General features: G+C 47.8%; 1 protein-coding gene across 2 annotated transcripts in view; it reads left to right on the top strand.

Annotated features, from left to right (window-relative positions):
- Positions 1 to 20,729, top strand: part of dlec1 (DLEC1, cilia and flagella associated protein) — a 36,806-nt gene extending 16,077 nt beyond the window's left edge. For both annotated transcript variants that reach the window (XM_031903858.1, XM_031903857.1), the window contains exons 17-39: positions 316 to 490; positions 1,636 to 1,729; positions 2,466 to 2,596; positions 3,110 to 3,268; positions 3,888 to 4,027; positions 4,132 to 4,285; positions 4,382 to 4,492; positions 4,606 to 4,730; positions 4,922 to 5,107; positions 5,225 to 5,292; positions 6,177 to 6,328; positions 6,774 to 6,889; positions 8,169 to 8,239; positions 8,319 to 8,539; positions 9,066 to 9,230; positions 9,342 to 9,464; positions 10,527 to 10,621; positions 11,112 to 11,199; positions 15,366 to 15,557; positions 17,125 to 17,286; positions 17,487 to 17,640; positions 18,844 to 18,967; positions 20,149 to 20,729. In XM_031903858.1, coding sequence (XP_031759718.1) covers positions 316 to 490; positions 1,636 to 1,729; positions 2,466 to 2,596; positions 3,110 to 3,268; positions 3,888 to 4,027; positions 4,132 to 4,285; positions 4,382 to 4,492; positions 4,606 to 4,730; positions 4,922 to 5,107; positions 5,225 to 5,292; positions 6,177 to 6,328; positions 6,774 to 6,889; positions 8,169 to 8,239; positions 8,319 to 8,539; positions 9,066 to 9,230; positions 9,342 to 9,464; positions 10,527 to 10,621; positions 11,112 to 11,199; positions 15,366 to 15,557; positions 17,125 to 17,286; positions 17,487 to 17,640; positions 18,844 to 18,967; positions 20,149 to 20,272 — 3,130 coding nt within the window. In that variant the 3' untranslated portion in view covers positions 20,273 to 20,729. The remainder of the gene's footprint in view (positions 1 to 315; positions 491 to 1,635; positions 1,730 to 2,465; positions 2,597 to 3,109; positions 3,269 to 3,887; positions 4,028 to 4,131; positions 4,286 to 4,381; positions 4,493 to 4,605; positions 4,731 to 4,921; positions 5,108 to 5,224; positions 5,293 to 6,176; positions 6,329 to 6,773; positions 6,890 to 8,168; positions 8,240 to 8,318; positions 8,540 to 9,065; positions 9,231 to 9,341; positions 9,465 to 10,526; positions 10,622 to 11,111; positions 11,200 to 15,365; positions 15,558 to 17,124; positions 17,287 to 17,486; positions 17,641 to 18,843; positions 18,968 to 20,148) is intronic.
- Positions 20,730 to 20,733: the final 4 nt, after the last annotated feature.

The raw sequence follows: 20,733 nt of genomic DNA, 5'->3' as shown, positions 1-20,733 counted from the left end.
GCTTTTTTGTGTGCACTGTGACTCCTATGATCCCAGGGGGCGGCCCTTAGTACCTAAAATGGTAGTTTCCTATTTAGGATTACCCAATGGCACATACTGCTAAAGTATATTTATATGAAAATTGTTTATTTTGGGGGTATAGTTTTCCTTTAAGTAGACTTATTTATTCTTTAAATACACAGTACATTTTATGTATTTTTACATATACGTAGGAGTTGCCATACAGTTAAACACACAGTACAGTAGGAGAACATAGTATCACTGTTTGCTGGTGTCATTTGTGGTTAATTATTTTGGCTTGAATTCCCCACCCAGTGCAGGCAAGAAGCCGAGGGGTCTGACGGAATTCACCCCTTCAGTAAATGATGTGATTGTTCTCGACTTGGATCTTAAAGGGATGGCTGAAGCGTTTCAGATACAGCTAGAGCCGTACGCCATCATCTTCCCTGGAGAGAGCTATATTGGCACCACCATGAGAAAGCAGTTTAAGGTCAGGCACGTTGCCACTGGATAGGATACCCTTATAGTATCATAGAGTCCACTTGTAGTGAAGATTGAGGTGCTGCAAATCTACAACCTGCCTACATTCAGCAGCAGAAAGGGGAGGGGCTAGGTGGGCAAATGTGAATTGCCCCCTAGCTTTTACCTCATCCATTTTGAAAGGAGAAGGAAAGCTATAATAATATATTAGTCATAATAGTGCAAGCTAGAACACTATATTTATTCTTCAGAAAGCTTTACCATACCTGGGTAAACAGCCCTAGAAGCTCCCTCTGTTTGTTTAACATAGCAGCTGCCATTTTAGCTTGGTCTGACATCACTTCCAGGCTGCAGGGTGCAGGCAGGGAACAGCTCTCAGCTCAGATTACAGCAGAGGAGGGAGGGGGAGAGAGGATATTGGAGCAAACTGAGCAGACTCGTGCCATGCCCTGAAGGATTTTTCTGAGAGAAGGAAGTCTGACACAGAAGAACATGTATACAGAATAGAAGGAAAGAAATGGGGTGTGTTTTTTTTTCACTGAGGAGAGTGTTTATGGCTATATTTACATACATCTTTCTGGCCATACACTTAACAATCTGTTCGCCTGGCAATGTCGCCAAGCTAGCAGATCTTCTCCCGATATCCCCACCTACGGGTGGGCGATATCGGGGGAATTTAGGCTAATTCAGTCATTTGGCCCTGGGGCCAAACAATCGAATTATAATGACCGATGCGGCCCCCGATCCGACTGAATTTTTTAACCTGCTGATTTTAGGCCAGATATCGGTCGGGCAGGCCCATCGTTGCTGCCCCTACATGGGCCGATAAACTGCCAAATCAGTCCAAGGGACCCATATCAGCAGCTACAATCGGCCCGTGTATGGGCACTTAGTTTTTACCTTTCCTTCTCCTTTAATCAGGCACAATGTACAGGGTAGCCTTAACCCTATCATGGTACAGGCACCACTCTTTTTTGCTTTGGGCACCTCCTACTAATTGAGCACCTCTGCCATTAGGAAATGATGCTTATCCCTTATTGCTGTTATTTCCCCTTTATATTTTGCTAATAAGAGAAACCGAGTGCAGCATGTAGCAAGGGTGAGCCATAACAAGATACAGCAGGGGTTTCAGCAGTCGGATGTTATATCTTTCAGATGTGGAATAAGAGCAAGTCAGCGATTGTGTATCGATGGGAACAGATAACCTCTTGCCACGTCGTTCAGATTGAACCCTCCAGCGGGACTATAGGTAGGGTATGGGTTTTTCTATTGCATAGAGGAACATTAAGGGTTGCATTGCTGCTGGGACTTTGTATGTTCTCCCCGTGTCTGTGTGGGTTTCCTCCATGTACTCTGGGTTCCTCCCACACTCCTGAAACATACAGGCAGGTTAATTGCCCCCTGATAATATTGACCCTACTGTGTGTGACACCTTAGATTGTAAGCTCCACTGGGGCTCCCCTGAGAAAATGTTAAAATAAATAAAGTGCTTCTCACACTACAGGTATGGATTCCGTTATATGGAAACCCATTATCCAGAAAGCACCAAATTACAGGAAGACCAACCCCCATAGACTCCAATTTAATCAAATAATTCCAAAAGTTAAAACATATTTCCTTTTTTTTACTGTTATTTTAGAATAGTACCCTGTAATTGATCCCAGCCATGATATAATTGATCATTTAATTTAATTGATCCAATTTACAGAAAGATCCCTTATCCAGAAAACCCCAGATCCCGAGCATTCCGGATAACAAGTCCCATAGCTGTATATGATATTAACCTGTAATGGCTCCTATGTTCATACACCTTCACTCAGAAAGTAAAAGCTAAATGATAATTGATCTAGGCTTTTGGATCCGGAACATTTCTCAGGCTGCAATATCAGTCCCATAGGCATGTATTTGTAAAATGAAAGGCCAAGGTGCCAGTGACAATATAAGGTGTGTATATTATTTTATGGCTTTATCCTTTTTTATTACAGAGCCAAATAAATGCAGTGAGCTTGAAATCTGTTTGACTGGAGGGAAAACTGGATTTTGCAGCCAGAAGGTGATTTGCCACATTGAGCACTCGCCAGAGACAGCGGCGCTGCGTGTAGAAGCAACGTTTAAGGTTTGTGCAAGCTACAAATGTTTGATTGCAAGGAGCCCTGATTGGCTGGTCATCCCCCAATTAAGATCATGCCCCATTGGCCAACAGTAGGAAAAATATTTACACCAGCACACCCTTACCTCCTCCAGAGAATTACTACTTGGTGCACAGCCTAGAGAGTCGGCACTCTCCACACAGTCCGGTCAAAATATTTCAGCCAGCACAACAAGCCACACCCCTTCCTGAGTAAAGGGGCTCGTAACCAGCCTTCAGTTGGAAAATGGCTGCTTAGGCAAGAATAAAAATGCAGGTTATACCATTATGGATTCCAATTAATGTTGTTCTTCTTCAGTTACTGTTGCATTGCTCTCACACTGGGACACATTCAGTGGGATTATAGTATTCATTGCCCAGCAGGAAACAATGCGTTGCTACCTACCTACTATCAGTTAGACATTATTGTGTAGTATAGAGGCAAGGATTTCTATATACTGTATAATGCATCTCTAAACCTATGTCCTGATGTTTCCTTAGGGGCCAGTTGTCTCCATAGATATCCCATCCCTGGACTTGGGCCTCCTAAAGCTGGGCAGCAAGTCTGTCAGCATATTTACCATTGAAAACAAGAGCCCTCTGCAAGCAAAATGGAGTGTGAAGGAGAGCCCAGCTTGCCTTAGTGAGCAAAATGAGCAGGTAAAGTGTGGCTTTGCCATAATAAAGTTCTTTATATTCTGCAGGCCTCTTGGTTTCATTTGCCATAATAATACCTTATTGGCAGTGTTACATGGAGATATACTGGTATATTAAATAAGATTTAGTAGGGATGTTGGTATGAGCTATATACTGTTCTAATTTCTGATGGGCATAATAACAGGGGAGCAAAAGAGTGGGTTTATCAATATGCTTCCCCCGAATGCCCTCAGGTTCACAAAACAATGTTAGCCCTATGAGCTGCTCTTATGTACCACTTGGTATATCTTATCATAGCCCATAGGTACAAACCTACCACCGTACATTAACCCAGCAACCAATCAGGCCCTTGCTTTATACATCTGATTGCACTAAACTGAGCAAAGGTGATTGGTTGCTATGAGCAGCCATACTGAGACCACTTTGTGCCTATGTTACCATGTTCGTCCTTATGTGGAAATTCTCTGCCACCTTTTGTATTTACCTGACAATATCAGTGCAAATGGAGTCCCTAGGGTGGGTTTTAGGGTAGGGGGCCTGAGCTCCTAGTATTGGAGGGGCTCCCTAGGCTAGAAATTGTCTTTGGCAAATATACCGATGATATTTTTTGTATGCTGTGCAGGAATCCCAGTTCCTTATAGAGCCCAATAATGGGGAGTTGCTGCCTCTGGGCCAAGCCAAACTGGCGCTCATGTTCCAGCCATTGACTTGCCAGAGGCTGGAGACCGTTTTGGAGTTTCAAGTGGAGAATGGAGAAGGGAGGTGAGTGAATAGCTTGGCCATACTGCAACAGGAATAAATCTGAATAAATACAATGTGAACACCTGCAATTCAAAGGGAAAATAACTGCCTTTGGTTTATTTCAGTTATCTCCCCGTAACAGCCGATGTGCAGCTTCCCCAAGTTCGTCTGCTCTCCAGCACCCTGGCATTCTCTGGCATTTATATGGGCGTCCCAGGACAGTCGTCTATTAAGATGCTCAACCAGGGGAGGCTCCCTGCAAGGTTCTGCTGGGGGGAGGTAAGGGGATAATTCCTGTTGTCACTTTGCAGGGGGGTAAAGCAAGACACGACTGCTGCTTCCACACATGGGAATAATATAAGTATTACTTTGCAGCTCACAGGGAGTCACTCCATGCAATGTGCTGCTACCATTACACCGGCTAACGGGACACTGGCACCTAACGAGGAGGCCGAGATGAACATAACCCTTACATCTTATACTACAGTACGTTGATAGATTGTAAGCTCTTGTGTGACACAAGATAAATATAATAATATAGATAATAATGACACAGTGTGCCTTGTACCCGTTCTCATAGCAATGTATTCCTTGTGCAGGATGAACTGTACGACATTGCTTTCCTCTGCACAGTTAAAGACATGAAGGAACCTCTTACTCTGAGGCTAATGGCCAAGGCCCAAGGCCTACAGATCACCTACTCGCTCTGCACTGAAGCTGGGAGGTAAGGATTAAATCTCAGTTAAACAAATGCCTGTGCCCATGAAGGGGAAACAGCCTACAAGAGAACTTCCCCTTTAAATGAAGCTGCAGTCTATCACAGAGGTGTCAGTAGGTGGCGCCACTCGATTATTGGGCTTCCTTTCTTTAATGAGCCGTCCATAGCAAGATGAAATCTATTGTCATTTCCATTAGTTCATATGAGTCAGCCCCTGTAGACCCCCGGGACCTGCTGCTGGATTTTGGATCGGAGGTGCCCCTGTATAACACAGTGCAGAGGAAGCTGATTCTCACCAACCAGTCTGCAATAAGTGCCCCCTTCTCACTGGAAGCCGCCTACTTCTGTGGTGGGGATGCCCAGCAAGCCCTAGGGAGGTGCAGGTAAGTCTCGTGCATCACTATAAACACTCTCACTCAGGCACAAATGTTCTACTGATTTTCTGGAACATTATTTCCATACCCAGTGCAGATCTGAACTGTAACATTATTCTCTTTCAGTGGTACCCCAGCTGCCTTACTAAGGGCCCCCCGATTTGCTGAGCAAGCGGCTAACAAGGCTGAAGCAGGTACAGAAACCAATGTCATATAGGATTGATACGGGGCAGTTTAGGGGTACAGCTTGTTGCATGGTCAGAAAATATTTATATAGGAGAGTAGGATCTAAGAGGGGGCTCACAATGAGGGCAGTGAAGATTTGGGGAATGCCCCCTGCCAGGGGATGTTGGGGGGCAGATTCTGTGCCTATAAGAGGGGCTTGGATGAGTTCCTAAACAAGCAGAATATCCAAAGCTATCGTGATACTAATACCTACAATTATGGGCTTATTTATCAGTTTGTTTGTGAATTGGAGTTTTTTTTACATCAAATAAACACGCATTTCGAATGGTCGCTTATTTATTAATCAATAAAACTTTTGCAAATAAAAAAACTCAAATATCTCGAGTTTATGAGTTTGAAAAACTCACGTTTGCGAATACGACTCCCACTGACTTCTATAGAAACTCGCAAGCTTTTAGATGGCAAAGTTTTATATTCAATATTTCAGGTTTTTTGCACTTAATAAATATCAAACATTCAAGTTTTCAAACCATAACTCAAATTCGAGATTTTTCGGCACAAAAAAACTTGAATCGGGAAACTCGACTGAGCCCACCAAATGCCTTACTGCTTCCTTGAGTACATTCCTGCACCAGAAAGCAGGATGGGGATCGTTTATCAACACTGGGCAAATTTCCCCGTGGGCAGGGACCAATGGCAGCCAATGAAATTGTTGCATTTATTGTTCTACATGCAGTTGGCTGAAAAAAGCCAACCACTGATTGGTTGCTATGGGTTACTGCCCATGGACAAATTTGCCCAGTGTTGATAAATGAGCCCCTATGAGCCTAGCTACCTATATTACACTCTCCTTATGCCCCGCCCCCTTACCTACACTCTATCACCTGTTTAGATTTCCGGAGGGCGCTACTGTCAGATGGAAAGGGAGCGGCGTTCGTCCCTCGGCCCAGTTGTGGGACCCTGGAAGGCTTCCAGCAGATTGCCATAGAGGTGACGGCCTACAGTAACATGTGGGGGGAATACTCAGATGAGCTGCTCTGTAAGGTAAGGGCGCTGCCATATAGGAGAAAACAGAAACACGTTTATTGTTATTATAATCTTTTGTTTATTGTGTATTAAAGGGGAAGTTTAACTTTTATTGTTGTTTAAGGTAGGAAAGTAATGTTTAGAATGCTGTAAATGGGCTAATTCCCTTTGCCTTTATATTTTATTCTTTTGCGTTCCATATATGTGCCTCACCCTTGCTTCTAATTGGATATGCTGTCTGGTTACTGTTCTTTTTGTAGGGGCCTTCTCCTATTCATCTTCCATTCTGCCTTCCAAACTGCAGCCTGGTTACTAAGCAACATAAGCCCTAGCAACCTGATAGCTGTGGAGGGCAGTGGAACAGTGATACAAAATGAAGGCCAATAGAAAATTGTCTAAAATACAGTTGGAACAAGGTGGAACACCCCTTTTCCTGGGCTAATGTCTATTTCCTTGTTACTAGGTTGGAGACCTGACTGCCAAGTCTATTCCTATGAAGATGGCGGTGCGAGGTTCCCCTCTTTACTTCCAGATGACTGGACCAAAGCCCGGCCTTCAGATGGAGGGGCCTGTGATAAGGTATAGCCCCCATTATCCTACTATATGGATACTGTATGGTTATTGTAAGGATACTATATGGATACTGTACAGATACTATATGAATACTTTATGGATATTGTAAGGATACAGTATGGATACTATATGAATACTGTATAGCTACTATATGGATACTATATGGATATTGTACAGATACTATATGGATACTATATGAATACTGTATAGCTACTATATGGATACTATATGGATATTGTACAGATACTATATGGATACTATATGAATACTATATGGATACTATATGGATATTGTACAGATACTATATGGATACTATATGAATACTGTATAGCTACTATATGGATACTATATGGATATTGTACAGATACTATATGGATACTATATGAATACTGTATAGCTACTATATGGATACTATATGGATATTGTACAGATACTATATGGATACTATATGAATACTATATGGATACTATATGGATATTGTACAGATACTATATGGATACTATGGATACTATATGGATACTATATGGATATTGTAGATACTATATGGATACTATATGAATACTGTATAGATATTATATGGATACTATATGAATACTGTATAGATACCATATGGATACTATATGAATACTGTATAGATACTATATGGATATTGTAGATTCTATATGGATACTGTATAGATACTATATGGATATTGTAGATACTATATGGATACTATATGAATACTGTATAGATACTATAAGGATACTGTATGGATACTATATGAATATTGTATAGAAACTATATGGATACTATAAGGATACTGTATGGATGCTATATGGATACTATATGGTAAAGCATTTTGGATAATAGTAAAGGCCATAGTAAGACAGGAGATGATGGTCAGCAGGATACAAAGACCGGAGGGAGAAGATATAGGCACAGGTGCTATAGGGAGTAAGAACAGAGCAATATTGGTCCTGTCGGCTGTGAAGCAAACTGAGAGCCCCAGGGGGTAACATTCAGGCAGTAGATGGTAGGTGTGAGGGGGGAACCAACCACCAGTAGGTTCCAGTAGTCTTACTGGGAAATGATTAGTGTATTATAATTTGACTTTTATTCCACAACATCATTGGTTTAAGCTGTTAGATACACTCTGTAACACCTATAGGGCCCCATAGGAGCTTCAGTATAGGGGGTGCCTAAAATGATTATTGCTGTGGGGCCCATTCAATCCCAGTTACATTGCTGATTAGCACTTGTTACATATTACAGTTGGGTGAATGTATATAAATATTCCTTCCCTAAGGTTCGGAAGCCAGCTATCGGGCGGCGACACCATCTCGCGCTGCTTACGGATCAATAACCCCAGTCCGTACGGTAAGCCTTAGTAACCAGTAACTATACACACATAGGGGGCCACACAGAGGTACTTACCACTGTCACCGGCACATTATAGATATCCGCATTGACTGGGAGACGTACAATATGGAGCAAAGTGACCCCAAACTCCTGGACCTCGTGCTCCTCTACGGCGACCCCTTTCCACTGAAGGACATTGACGGCAATGAAATAGTTGTGGATCATTTGGACCTTGAAAATGAGACTTTGCCAGTGAACTGGGACATGATCCCCAGCTCTGCCGGAACCAGGTCATCCGTGCCTAGCAGAACCAGCGCTGTAAGTCGGTGAAATAAGTCAAACCCCAAATGGCCAAGGGGTTAACTAAAGGGGAGGTTCACCTTCAGGTTAACTTTTAGTATGTTATAGAATGGCCTATTCTTAGCAGCTTTTTAATTGGTCTTCATTTTTTATTTTGCATAGTTTTTGTATTATTTGCCTTCCTCTTCTGCCTCTTTCCAGCTTTCAAATGGGGGTCGCTGACCCTGGCAGCCAAAAAACTGTTACTCTGTGAGGCTCCAGTTTTATTACTATTATTGTTACTTGTTATTATTTATCTTTCTATTTAGGGTCTCCTCTATTCATATTCCTGTCTTCCCTTCAAATCACTGCCTGGTTGCTAAGTTTAATCGGACCCTAGCAACCAGATAGCTGCTGAACAAAAAGCTAAATAATTCAAAAGCCGCAAATAATACAAAATGAAGACCAATTGCAAACTGTCTCAGAATAGCACTCTCTATATCATACTAAAAGTTATTGTTAAGCTGAACAACCCATTTATATGATATATCGATTTTTTTTTCAGTATGTTAAAGATTTGGAACAAACTGAAGCTGCAGAACAAAAAGACGAAGAAATCAGCCCAAATAGAACAACAGGGACAGAGGAGAAGAATTTAATTTCTGTTATTCTGAGACCTCATGAAGGTGTCCCATCAGACTTCCCATACTGCATCACTCCAAGACAGATGGTAAGGGTTTCCCTCAACTGGGGGTCCTGAACAAGGGGCGGCAGTTGTGTTTTGGGGCAGCCAATGGGCTTTGTAGGTTGGGCCATGGGTAATAACTCTCTGTGTTTGCAGCTTGTTCCTGCAGGGGGCAGCAGCGCCATCCATGTCTCTTTCACCCCTTTAAACCTCTCTGGGGCGACCAGTAAAACCGAATGTGATGGATTCGCTTTAGGCTTTTTGAGCTTGGATAATGAGGTAAATATCCCGATCACTGGTATTCCCACAGAATGAGTAGAACTGTACTATTTCTTGCTCATTTATAAACACTGGGCAAATTTGCACCTGGACAGTAACCCTTAGCAACCAATCAGTGGTTAGATTTTTCCAGCCAGCTGCAGGTTGAACAGTGAAAGCAATCATCTGATTGGTCGCCATGAGTTACAGCCCAGGTGCAGATTTGCCCAGTGTTTATAAATGACCCCCAGTATTATTATTGGAATTTCCTTGTTCTAAAGGGACAGTATACCCCTGGGCTCCACATAAGCAGAATAAAGAGGGCTTGTAAATGGACCTACAGGTTCTGTTCATTAAATATTGTCTATTTATTATTATAAAGCATTGACAGATTATTGTTTTGTTTTTCCTCTCACTAGCTCCCCCCACTGGCGCAGGAGAATGTATAAAGCTCTGTATAAAGGAGCACTGCCCCCCATCCCTGTCGCCTGTGTCTCGGGTTTGCAGATAAGGAGACGTCTGTAACTCAGGAAGTTTAGGGCAGAAATAACAAAAACAGAGATATATCTTCATTAAAACAAGAAAGTTCAGCACAAGCCTCATTCATTGAACTTGGGGATATATTTCCCCTTCAGCTTCTCCACCTTTCCAGCTTTCAAATGGGGGTCACTGACCCCGGCAGCCAAAAAACCTATTGCTCTGTGAGGCTCCAGTTTTATTGTTATTGTTACTTTTTATTACTTATCTTTCTATTCAGCCCCTCTCCCATTTATATTCCTGGCTTTTATTTAAACCACTGTCTGGTTGCTAAGGTAAAGAGGACTCTAGCAACCAAATAGCTGCTGAAATTCCAAACTGAATGAACCGATGAACACAAAGCTAAACAACGGAAAAAACACACAAAATAAAAAATGAAGACCAGTTGCAAATGATCTCTGACTATCAGTGTCTACATCATACTAAAAATGATTTCTTTATTATTTCAGGAGTGAAGTAAAATACCCCTACGGGTCTGATAATGGCGCCAGTCTGGAGGCTCCCTGTGTGAGGATAATATAATATATTTCTCTCTCTGCCCCTCAGGCTGCAACGTGTGTTCCCGGGAGAGTGAGCCGCCTGCAAGGGTACGGAGTGCAGCCAATCAGAATGGAGCTCCAAGCCTGCGTGAAGCCTTCACTGTAAGTGTGGGGCAATAGCTCCTCCCGCGCCCAATGAATTTACTGCTGTAGCTCCAGATATTGAATTGTGATTTAATGGGCATTAAACATCATAGAAAGTATATATAGGATAAATGGGAAACCCCCTAAACCTGTAGGCAATTATGAATAATATCCGGTGCTGGTTTCCCTTTGGGCTAAACATTAACCCTATCTGTAACAATGGCCCCTTTATTGGAGCTCCCTATAGATCCTCTCAGGTCCCTGTCTGGGTTTCACATGAGGGGTGGGCGTGTCCTAACGGTCAGAAGCACAGTAGGAGGGGGAGAGCCAATCACAGCCCTGCAGTCACACAAGCACAGACAGGCTTCAGTTCCCTATCAGGTCAGCCTAGTGCCTCATCCCATTCTTCTACTGTCTCCTTAAATCAATATTAAATACTTGGCTCCCAGGAGCAGCAGTGGCAGATACGGGGAAGAACAGGTTTAATCAGGTTTCTCACCCCCCACAGGCTGACTATAGAAATGGAGGATGAAGATGAAGGGCTGGTGTTTTACTCGGTGGCAAGCAACCTGATAGCGGATATGAGGGCGGCACAGGTGAGTCTGCAGTGAGGATGGAGCCAGGGGATAGGGGCAAGGCCAGTTTATGAGATGCTGCCCCTCATAGGCTCTATACATGGTGCTTTGTACTCTCCACTGGCAGGATTTAAAGGGAAACTACACCCCCAGAATGAATACCCCCACAGACAGTTTATATTATGTAAGTGGCCTATTAAAGAATCTCCCCAAACTGGAATATATATATCAGTAAATATAGCCCTTTTAGATCCTTTGCTTTCGAGCCGCCATTTAGTGATGGGCTGTGTGCTCCCTCAGAGATCAGCTGACAGGAAGTGATGCAGCTCTAACTGTAACAGGAAGTAGTGTGGGAGCAAAAGGCAGAACTCTGCCCATTCATTGGCTGATGGGGCCTAGCATCTATGTGTTGGGTACACACCCAGGGTGAGGGTGCTGTCACTATCCGGGGGTTGGGTACAATGGAGTCACACACCCAGGGTGAGGGTGCTGTCACTATCCGGGGGTTGGGTACAATGGAGTCACACACCCAGGGTGGGGGTGCTGTCACTATCCGGGGGTTGGGTACAATGGAGTCACACACCCAGGGTGAGGGTGCTGTCACTATCCGGGGGTTGGGTACAATGGAGTCACACACCCAGGGTGAGGGTGCTGTCACTATCTGGGGGTTGGGTACAATGGAGTCACACACCCAGGGTGAGGTGCTGTCCACTATTCCGGGGGTTGGGTACAATGGAGTCACACACCCAGGTGAGGGTGCTGTCACTATCCGGGGGTTGGGTACAATGGAGTCACACACCCCAGGGTGAGGGTGCTGTCACTATCCGGGGGTTGGGTACAATGGAGTCACACACCCAGGGTGAGGGTGCTGTCACTATCTGGGGTTGGGTACAATGGAGTCACACACCCAGGGTGAGGGTGCTGTCACTATCCGGGGTTGGGTACAATGGAGTCACACACCCAGGGTGGGGGTGCTGTCACTATCTGGGGGTTGGGTACAATGGAGATATACACCCAGGGTGAGGGTGCTGTCACTATCCGGGAGCTGGGTACAATGGAGTCACACACCCAGGGTGAGGGTGCTGTCACTATCCGGGGTTGGGTACAATGGAGTCACACACCCAGGGTGAGGGTGCTGTCACTATCCGGGGGTTGGGTACAATGGAGTCACACACCCAGGGTGAGGGTGCTGTCACTATCCGGGGGTTGGGTACAATGGAGTCACACACCCAGGGTGAGGGTGCTGTCACTATCCGGGGGTTGGGTACAATGGAGTCACACACCCAGGGTGAGGGTGCTGTCACTATCCGGGGGTTGGGTACAATGGAGTCACACACCAGGGTGAGGGTGCTGTCACTATCCGGGGGTTGGGTACAATGGAGTCACGCACCCAGGGTGGGGGTGCTGTCACTATCCGGGGGATGGGTACAATGGAGTCACACACCCAGGGTGGGGGTGCTGTCACTATCTGGGGGTTGGGTACAATGGAGTCAAACACCCAGGGTGAGGGTGCTGTCACTATCCGGGGGTTGGGTACAATGGAGATATACACCCAGGGTGAGGGTGCTGTCACTATCCGGGAGCTGGGTACAATGGAGTCACACACCCAGGGTGAGGGTGCTGTCACTATCCGGGGGTTGGGTACAATGGAGATATACACCCAGGGTGAGGGTGCTGTCACTATCCGGGGGTTGGGTACAATGGAGTCACACACCCAGGGTGAGGGTGCTGTCACTATCCGGGGGTTGGGTACAATGGAGTCACACACCCAGGGTGAGGGTGCTGTCACTATCCGGGGGTTGGGTACAATGGAGTCACACACCCAGGGTGAGGGTGCTGTCACTATCCGGGGGTTGGGGTACCATAGAGTCACACACCCAGGGTGAGGGTGCTGTCACTATCCGGGGATTGGGTACAATGGAGTCACACACCCAGGGTGGGGGTGCTGTCACTATCCGGGGGTTGGGTACAATGAAGTCACACACCCAGGGTGGGGGTGCTGTCACTATCCGGGGGTTGGGTACAATGGAGTCACACACCCAGGGTGGGGGTGCTGTCACTATCCGGGGGTTGGGTACAATGGAGTCACACACCCAGGGTGGGGGTGCTGTCACTATCCGGGGGTTGGGTACAATGGAGTCACACACCCAGGGTGGGGGTGCTGTCACTATCCGGGGGTTGGGTACAATGGAGTCACACACCCAGGGTGGGGTGCTGTCACTATCCGGGGTTGGGTACAATGGAGTCACACACCCATGGTGAGGGTGCTGTCACTATCCGGGAGTTGGGTACAATGGAGTCACACTCCCAGGGTGAGGGTGCTGTCACTATCCGGGGGTTGGGTACAATGGAGTCACACACCCAGGGTGAGGGTGCTGTCACTATCCGGGGGTTGGGTACAATGGAGTCACACTCCCAGGGTGAGGGTGCTGTCACTATCCGGGGGTTGGGTACAATGGAGTCACACACTCAGGGTGAGGGTGCTGTCACTATCCGGGAGTTGGGTACAATGGAGTCACACACTCAGGGTGAGGGTGCTGTCACTATCCGGGGGTTGGGTACCATAGAGTCACACACCCAGGGTGAGGGTGCTGTCACTATCCGGGGGTTGGGTACAATGGAGTCACACACCCAGGGTGGGGGTGCTGTCACTATCCGGGGGTGGGTACAATTGAGACACACACCCAGGGTGAGGGTGCTGTCACTATCCGGGGATTGGGTACAATGGAGTCACACACCCAGGGTGGGGGTGCTGTCACTATCCGGGGGTTGGGTACAATGGAGTCACACACCCAGGGTGGGGGTGCTGTCACTATCCGGGGGTTGGGTACAATGGAGTCACACTCCCAGGGTGAGGGTGCTGTCACTATCCGGGGGTTGGGTACAATGGAGTCACACTCCCAGGGTGAGGGTGCTGTCACTATCCGGGGGTTGGGTACAATGGAGTCACACTCCCAGGGTGAGGGTGCTGTCACTATCCGGGGGTTGGGTACAATGGAGTCACACTCCCAGGGTGAGGGTGCTGTCACTATCCGGGGGTTGGGTACAATGGAGTCACACACCCAGGGTGAGGGTGCTGTCACTATCCGGGGGTTGGGTACAATGGAGTCACACACCCAGGGTGAGGGTGCTGTCACTATCCGGGAGTTGGGTACCAATGGAGTCACACTCCCAGGGTGAGGGTGCTGTCACTATCTGGGGGTTGGGTACAATGGAGTCACACACCCAGGGTGAGGGTGCTGTCACTATCCGGGAGTTGGGTACAATGGAGTCACACACCCAGGGTGAGGGTGCTGTCACTATCTGGGGGTTGGGTACAATGGAGTCACACACCCAGGGTAAGGGTGCTGTCACTATCCGGGGGTTGGGTACAATGGAGTCACACACCCAGGGTGGAGGGTGCTGTCACTATCCGGGGGTTGGGTACAATGGAGTCACACACCCAGGGTGAGGGTGCTGTCACTATCCGGGGGTTGGGTACAATGGAGTCACACACCCAGGGTGGGGGTGCTGTCACTATCCGGGGGTTGGGTACAATGGAGTCACACACCCAGGGTGAGGGTGCTGTCACTATCCGGGGGTTGGGTACAATGGAGTCACACACCCAGGGTGAGGGTGCTGTCACTATCCGGGGGTTGGGTACAATGGAGTCACACACCCAGGGTGAGGGTGCTGTCACTATCCGGGGGTTGGGTACAATGGAGTCACACACCCAGGGTGGGGGTGCTGTCACTATCCGGGGGTTGGGTACAATGGAGTCACACACCCAGGGTGAGGGGTGCTGTCACTATCCGGGGGTTGGGTACAATGGAGTCACACACCCAGGGTGAGGGTGCTGTCACTATCCGGGGGTTGGGTACAATGGAGTCACACACCCAGGGTGAGGGTGCTGTCACTATCCGGGGGTTGGGTACAATGGAGTCACACACCCAGGGTGAGGGTGCTGTCACTATCCGGGGGTTGGGTACAATGGAGTCACACACCCAGGGTGAGGGTGCTGTCACTATCGGGGGTTGGGTACAATGGAGTCACACACCCAGGGTGAGGGTGCTGTCACTATCCGGGGGTTGGGTACAATGGAGTCACACACCCAGGGTGAGGGTGCTGTCACTATCCGGGGGTTGGGTACAATGGAGTCACACACCCAGGGTGAGGGTGCTGTCACTATCTGGGGGTTTCTCTTTCAGATCCTGACTGAATTTCTAACAACTCAGAGCCTGAAGCTGAAAAACTGCACTGAGATGCCTCTGTCCTTCCGCCTCCTGGTACCGAAGCCTTTTGTAGCGTCTGCTGCTGACCCAAACGGGAGCATGAAGAGCTCCCAGAACCGCGAAGCGCAAGAAAAGGACATTGTGCTTCACCCCCAGCAGAACATTCTGGTAAGAGAATGGTTCCCTCTTTATTATATGGGCTCGGTAGGGTGCAACTGTAGTGCAAAGTATCCTCTACACACCCATAGATTTGTATAGGTACCAGCCATTAGTAGCCCAGGGAGGGGACCTATAGATTTATCTGGGTACCAGGCCGCCATTAGTAGCCCAGGGAGGGGACCTATAGATTTATCTGGGTACCAGGCAGCCATTAATAGCCCAGGGAGGGGACCTATAGATATATCTGGGTACCAGGCAGCCATTAGTAGCCCAGGGAGGGGACCTATAGATTTATCTGGGTACCAGGCAGCCATTAGTAGCCCAGGGAGGGGACCTATAGTTATATCTGGGTACCAGGCAGCCATTAGTAGCCCAGGGAGGGGACCTATAGATTCATCTGGGTACCAGGCCGCCATTAGTAGCCCAGGGAGGGGCCCTATAGATTTATCTGGGTACCAGGCAGCCATTAGTAGCACAGGGAGGGGCCCTATAGATTTATCTGTGTACCAGGCAGCCATTAGTAGCCCAGGGAGGGGACCTATAGATTTATCTGTGTACCAGGCAGCCATTAGTAGCCCAGGGAGGCGCCCTATAGATTTATCTGGGTACCAGCCAGCCATTAGTAGCCCAGGGAGGGGACCTATAGATTTATCTGTGTACCAGGCAGCCATTAGTAGCCCAGGGAGGCGCCCTATAGATTTATCTGGGTACCAGCCAGCCATTAGTAGCCCAGGGAGGGGACCTATAGATTTATCTGGGTAGCAGGCAGCCATTAGTAGCCCAGGTAGGGGCCCTATAGATTTATCTGGGTACCAGCCAGCCATTAGTAGCCCAGGGAGGGGCCCTATAGATTTATCTGGGTACCAGCCAGCCATTAGTAGCCCAGGGAGGGGACCTATAGATTTATCTGGGTACCAGGCCGCCATTAGTAGCCCAGGGAGGGGACCTATAGATTTATCTGGGTACCAGGCCACCATTAGTAGCCCAGGGAGGGGGCCTATAGATTTATCCGGTTACCAGGCAGCCATTAGTAGTCCAGGGAGGGGCCCTATAGATTTATCTGGGTACCAGGCAGCCATTAGTAGCCCAGGTAGGGGACCTATAGATTTCTCTGGGTACCAGGCAGCCATCAGTAGCCCAGGGAGGGGACCTATATATTTATCTGGGTACCAGGCAGCCATTAGTAGCCCAGGGAGGGGCCCTATAGATTTTTTTGGGTACCAGGCAGCCATTAGTAGCCCAGGGAGGGGACCTATAGATTTATCTGGGTACCAGGCAGCCATTAGTAGCCCAGGGAGGGGACCTATAGATTTCTCTGGGTACCAGCCAGCCATTAGTAGCCCAGGGAGGGGCCCTATAGATTTTTTTGGGTACCAGGCAGCCATTAGTAGCCCAGGGAGGGAACCTATAGATTTATCTGGGTACCAGGCAGCCATTAGTAGCCCAGGGAGGGGCCCTATAGATATATCTGGGTACCAGGCAGCCATTAGTAGCCCAGGGAGGGGCCCTATAGATTTCTCTGGGTACCAGGCAGGGACCTGGGTATATAGCTACTAAGCAGGGTTCTACTGTGCAGGTGAAAGTGTCCTTCTGCACCACTTTGGAACTACTGACGTACCAGAATCTGCCAGCCAATCAGTTGCAGCCTGGAGTTCAGCTCCTCCAATCACAGGACGGGGAAAAGAAACTTCATTTCACCCAGCAGCTTGTCATTGAGTACAGCAACAACAGCACCCAGGTGAGTGGTACGGGGGGTTGGGGGGGTCACTGGGGTAGAAAGTAACCCCTGATTTACAAACCCCTTGTCCCCAAGCTGTGCCACTGGTTGGCACTGGGCGCCTAGTGCTTCGCCACTTGTTGGATGGCACCTAAGGTTTCCCCTTTGGTGCAACAGTATAATATGTATGAGTGTAAATCTGCCCCGTTCCCTCCCCACAGCACGTGCCCCTGGAGGCGCACCTCTCCCTGCCTGCGCTTACTCTCTCCTGCCAAACGCTTGATTTCGGAACCTGCTTTGTGGGACAGCCCAGGACTCAAGAGGTCCGACTCATGAACTCAAGTGGCTCAAAAAGTTACTGGACTGCATTGCTGGGTACGTGCCCGAACCTGCCTTTATTCCTCTGCATGTTTATAGTAATATATTTGGCTATAGCCATAGCATCTGGCTGGGGAGGGACTCAGGGTTCCTATTGGGCCGCTCTATGGGGAATACGAGCCAGTTATTGGGCCGCTCTATGGGGAATACGAGCCAGTTATTGGGCCGCTCTATGGGGAATACGAGCCAGTTATTGGGCCGCTCTATGGGGAATACGAGCCAGTTATTGGGCCGCTCTACGGGGAATACGAGCCAGTTATTGGGCCGCTCTACGGGGAATACGAGCCAGTTATTGGGCCGCTCTACGGGGAATACGAGCCAGTTATTGGGGCCGCTCTACGGGGAATACGGAGCCAGTTATTGGGCCGCTCTACGGGGGAATACGAGCCAGTTATTGGGCCGCTCTACGGGGAATACGAGCCAGTTATTGGGCCGCTCTACGGGGAATACGAGCCAGTTATTGGGCCGCTCTACGGGGAATACGAGCCAGTTATTGGGCCGCTCTACGGGGAATACGAGCCAGTTATTGGGCCGCTCTACGGGGAATACGAGCCAGTTATTGGGCCGCTCTACGGGGAATACGAGCCAGTTATTGGGCCGCTCTACGGGGAATACGAGCCAGTTATTGGGCCGCTCTACGGGGAATACGAGCCAGTTATTGGGCCGCTCTACGGAGAATACGAGCCAGTTATTGGGCCGCTCTATGGGGAATACGAGCCAGTTATTGGGCCGCTCTATGGGGAATACGAGCCAGTTATTGGGCCGCTCTATGGGGAATACGAGCCAGTTATTGGGCCGCTCTACGGGGAATACGAGCCAGTTATTGGCCGCTCTATGGGGAATACGAGCCAGTTATTGGGCCGCTCTACGGGGAATACGAGCCAGTTATTGGGCCGCTCTATGGGGAATACGAGCCAGTTATTGGGCCGCTCTACGGGGAATACGAGCCAGTTATTGGGCCGCTCTATGGGGAATACGAGCCAGTTATTGGGCCGCTCTATGGGGAATACAAGCCAGTTATGGGGCCGCTCTTTGGGGAATACAAGCCAGTTATGGGGCCGCTCTACGGGGAATACAAGCCACTTAATTGGCCACAGAACCATAAAGCTACAGTACACTCTCATATTGCCTCCCTTTCATTATTATTATTATTATTATGTCACATTTACAAGACATTTCTGTTTCCTTCCTCTCTTGCAGACAAGAGGAAGAGACAAAATGACCAGGAGATATTTTCCATCTCCCCCACCTGTGGGAGGCTCGAGGCCTATGGAAGGCACATGTCCGACAGCACGGAGGCCCTGCTTGTTAGCTTCACTGCCAGGTAGGCCATGGTGTTATAGCTCTGGCTGCAGTACAGAGGGTAGCACTTCATGATTATTAACTTGTAAACTCTGTACAAACTAGAATGAATCTCAGGGGGCTGTTCCTGCTGAATTGTGCTTAGTACAGGCAAATCCCTATGCTGCCATAGTTTTATGGTATCTCTCTGTACAGGCTATGGGCAAACTTAGGGGGCTGTTCCTGCTGAATTGTGCTTAGTGCAGGGGAATCCCTATGTGCCATAGTTTTATGGTATCTCTCTGTACAGGCTATGGGCAAACTTAGGGGGCTGTTCCTGCTGAATTGTGCTTAGTACAGGGGAATCCCTATGGGCCATAGTTTTATGGTATCTCTCTGTACAGGCTATGGGCAAACTTAGGGGGCTGTTCCTGCTGAATTGTGCTTAGTACAGGGGAATCCCTATGTGCCATAGTTTTATGGTATCTCTCTGTACAGGCTATGAGCAAACTTAGGGGGCTGTTCCTGCTGAATTGTGCTTAGTGCAGGGGAATCCCTATGTGCCATAGTTTTATGGTATCTCTCTGTACAGGCTATGGGCAAACTTAGGGGGCTGTTCCTGCTGAATTGTGCTTAGTACAGGGGAATCCCTATGTGCCATAGTTTTATGGTATCTCTCTGGCTCTGAGCAAACTTAGTTATAGGAGCAAAAGAGAAAAGACTATGTCCAGTCTGAGACAATGGCAGTTTAGGCTAAAATTGCATAATAAGCCAGTAGCACCTTCACAGGAACTGGAGGGAAACAACACAAACAAAAATAATTATAAATTCCGCTTTAAAAAATGATTTTACCTTAAAGCAAATGTAAACCTGTACAACAAATGAATGTAAAATTGGCCATATCCACTTCAGAAATGAGGTCAGTAGGCAGGGAAGTGTCCCCTGAGGTTTCTCTGGTCAGTTCTAAGCGCTGGAACATCCCAGGACTTTCCTCTGCTCAGGAACCTTATTTTGGCTGAAAATGAACAGCAGGTGGCGCTGTAGTTGCAAATTCATTATATTAGTAGTGAAAACTGCTCGTAGCTTGGAAACATATTATAAATGTAAATTCCAAAAGTGTATAGTGGCGCCTCTAGTGCTGCTGGGAGATCTCTGGGCTAAATGGGGCAAATACATTATACAATTCCAAAATGATTTTATTGCCCTTTTTCTGCCCAATTTTAGAGCGAGCACAGAATATGAGATGACGGTGACGATCCACGGCATGTTGGGGGAGCAGCCCTTGCACCTACAGATCAAAGGGCAGGGATCCTACGATGAGAAATTTGAGGTTCCTGAACATTCCTAGAAGTGTAACAAGTATTTCCGACTGCTGTTCTCTCACTAAACTGGGACTTGAAAGGGAAAACGTGAGGCTGTGCCTGCACCGGAGGGGGGGGGGGGTTACCCACATGTTACCCAGGCTCCCCCCTAAGCTTAGCCTGCCCACAACTACTCACATAAGGAACTGGGAGCCCCCAGCAGCAGGGCTAAACCAATCCTCAGTTCAGACCTGAGTGGTTATGGGTAGCCGGCTGAGTGACAGGGGCCCTGGCCAATGGGGCATCCCATGGCAGAGACCATTGTACAGAGTTCTTATCAGTAATATGGTGGGGGGGTTAGTGCTGTACAGATAGGGGTAAGGGTCATAAGGACAGTGCATCCAGATCCTCTTCCCCCAGCACCGGGAATAAGATAGATAAACACCTCTCCTAATAGAGTTCACCTTTCTGATAAAGGGGAAATAAAACCTATTTTTGTACTATGTTG

This window comes from Xenopus tropicalis, chromosome 6, assembly GCF_000004195.4.
Source record: "Xenopus tropicalis strain Nigerian chromosome 6, UCB_Xtro_10.0, whole genome shotgun sequence".
Lineage (NCBI taxonomy): Eukaryota > Metazoa > Chordata > Amphibia > Anura > Pipidae > Xenopus > Xenopus tropicalis.
Note: the sequence above shows the minus strand (reverse complement) of the source record. Positions and strands in the feature narration are given on the sequence as shown.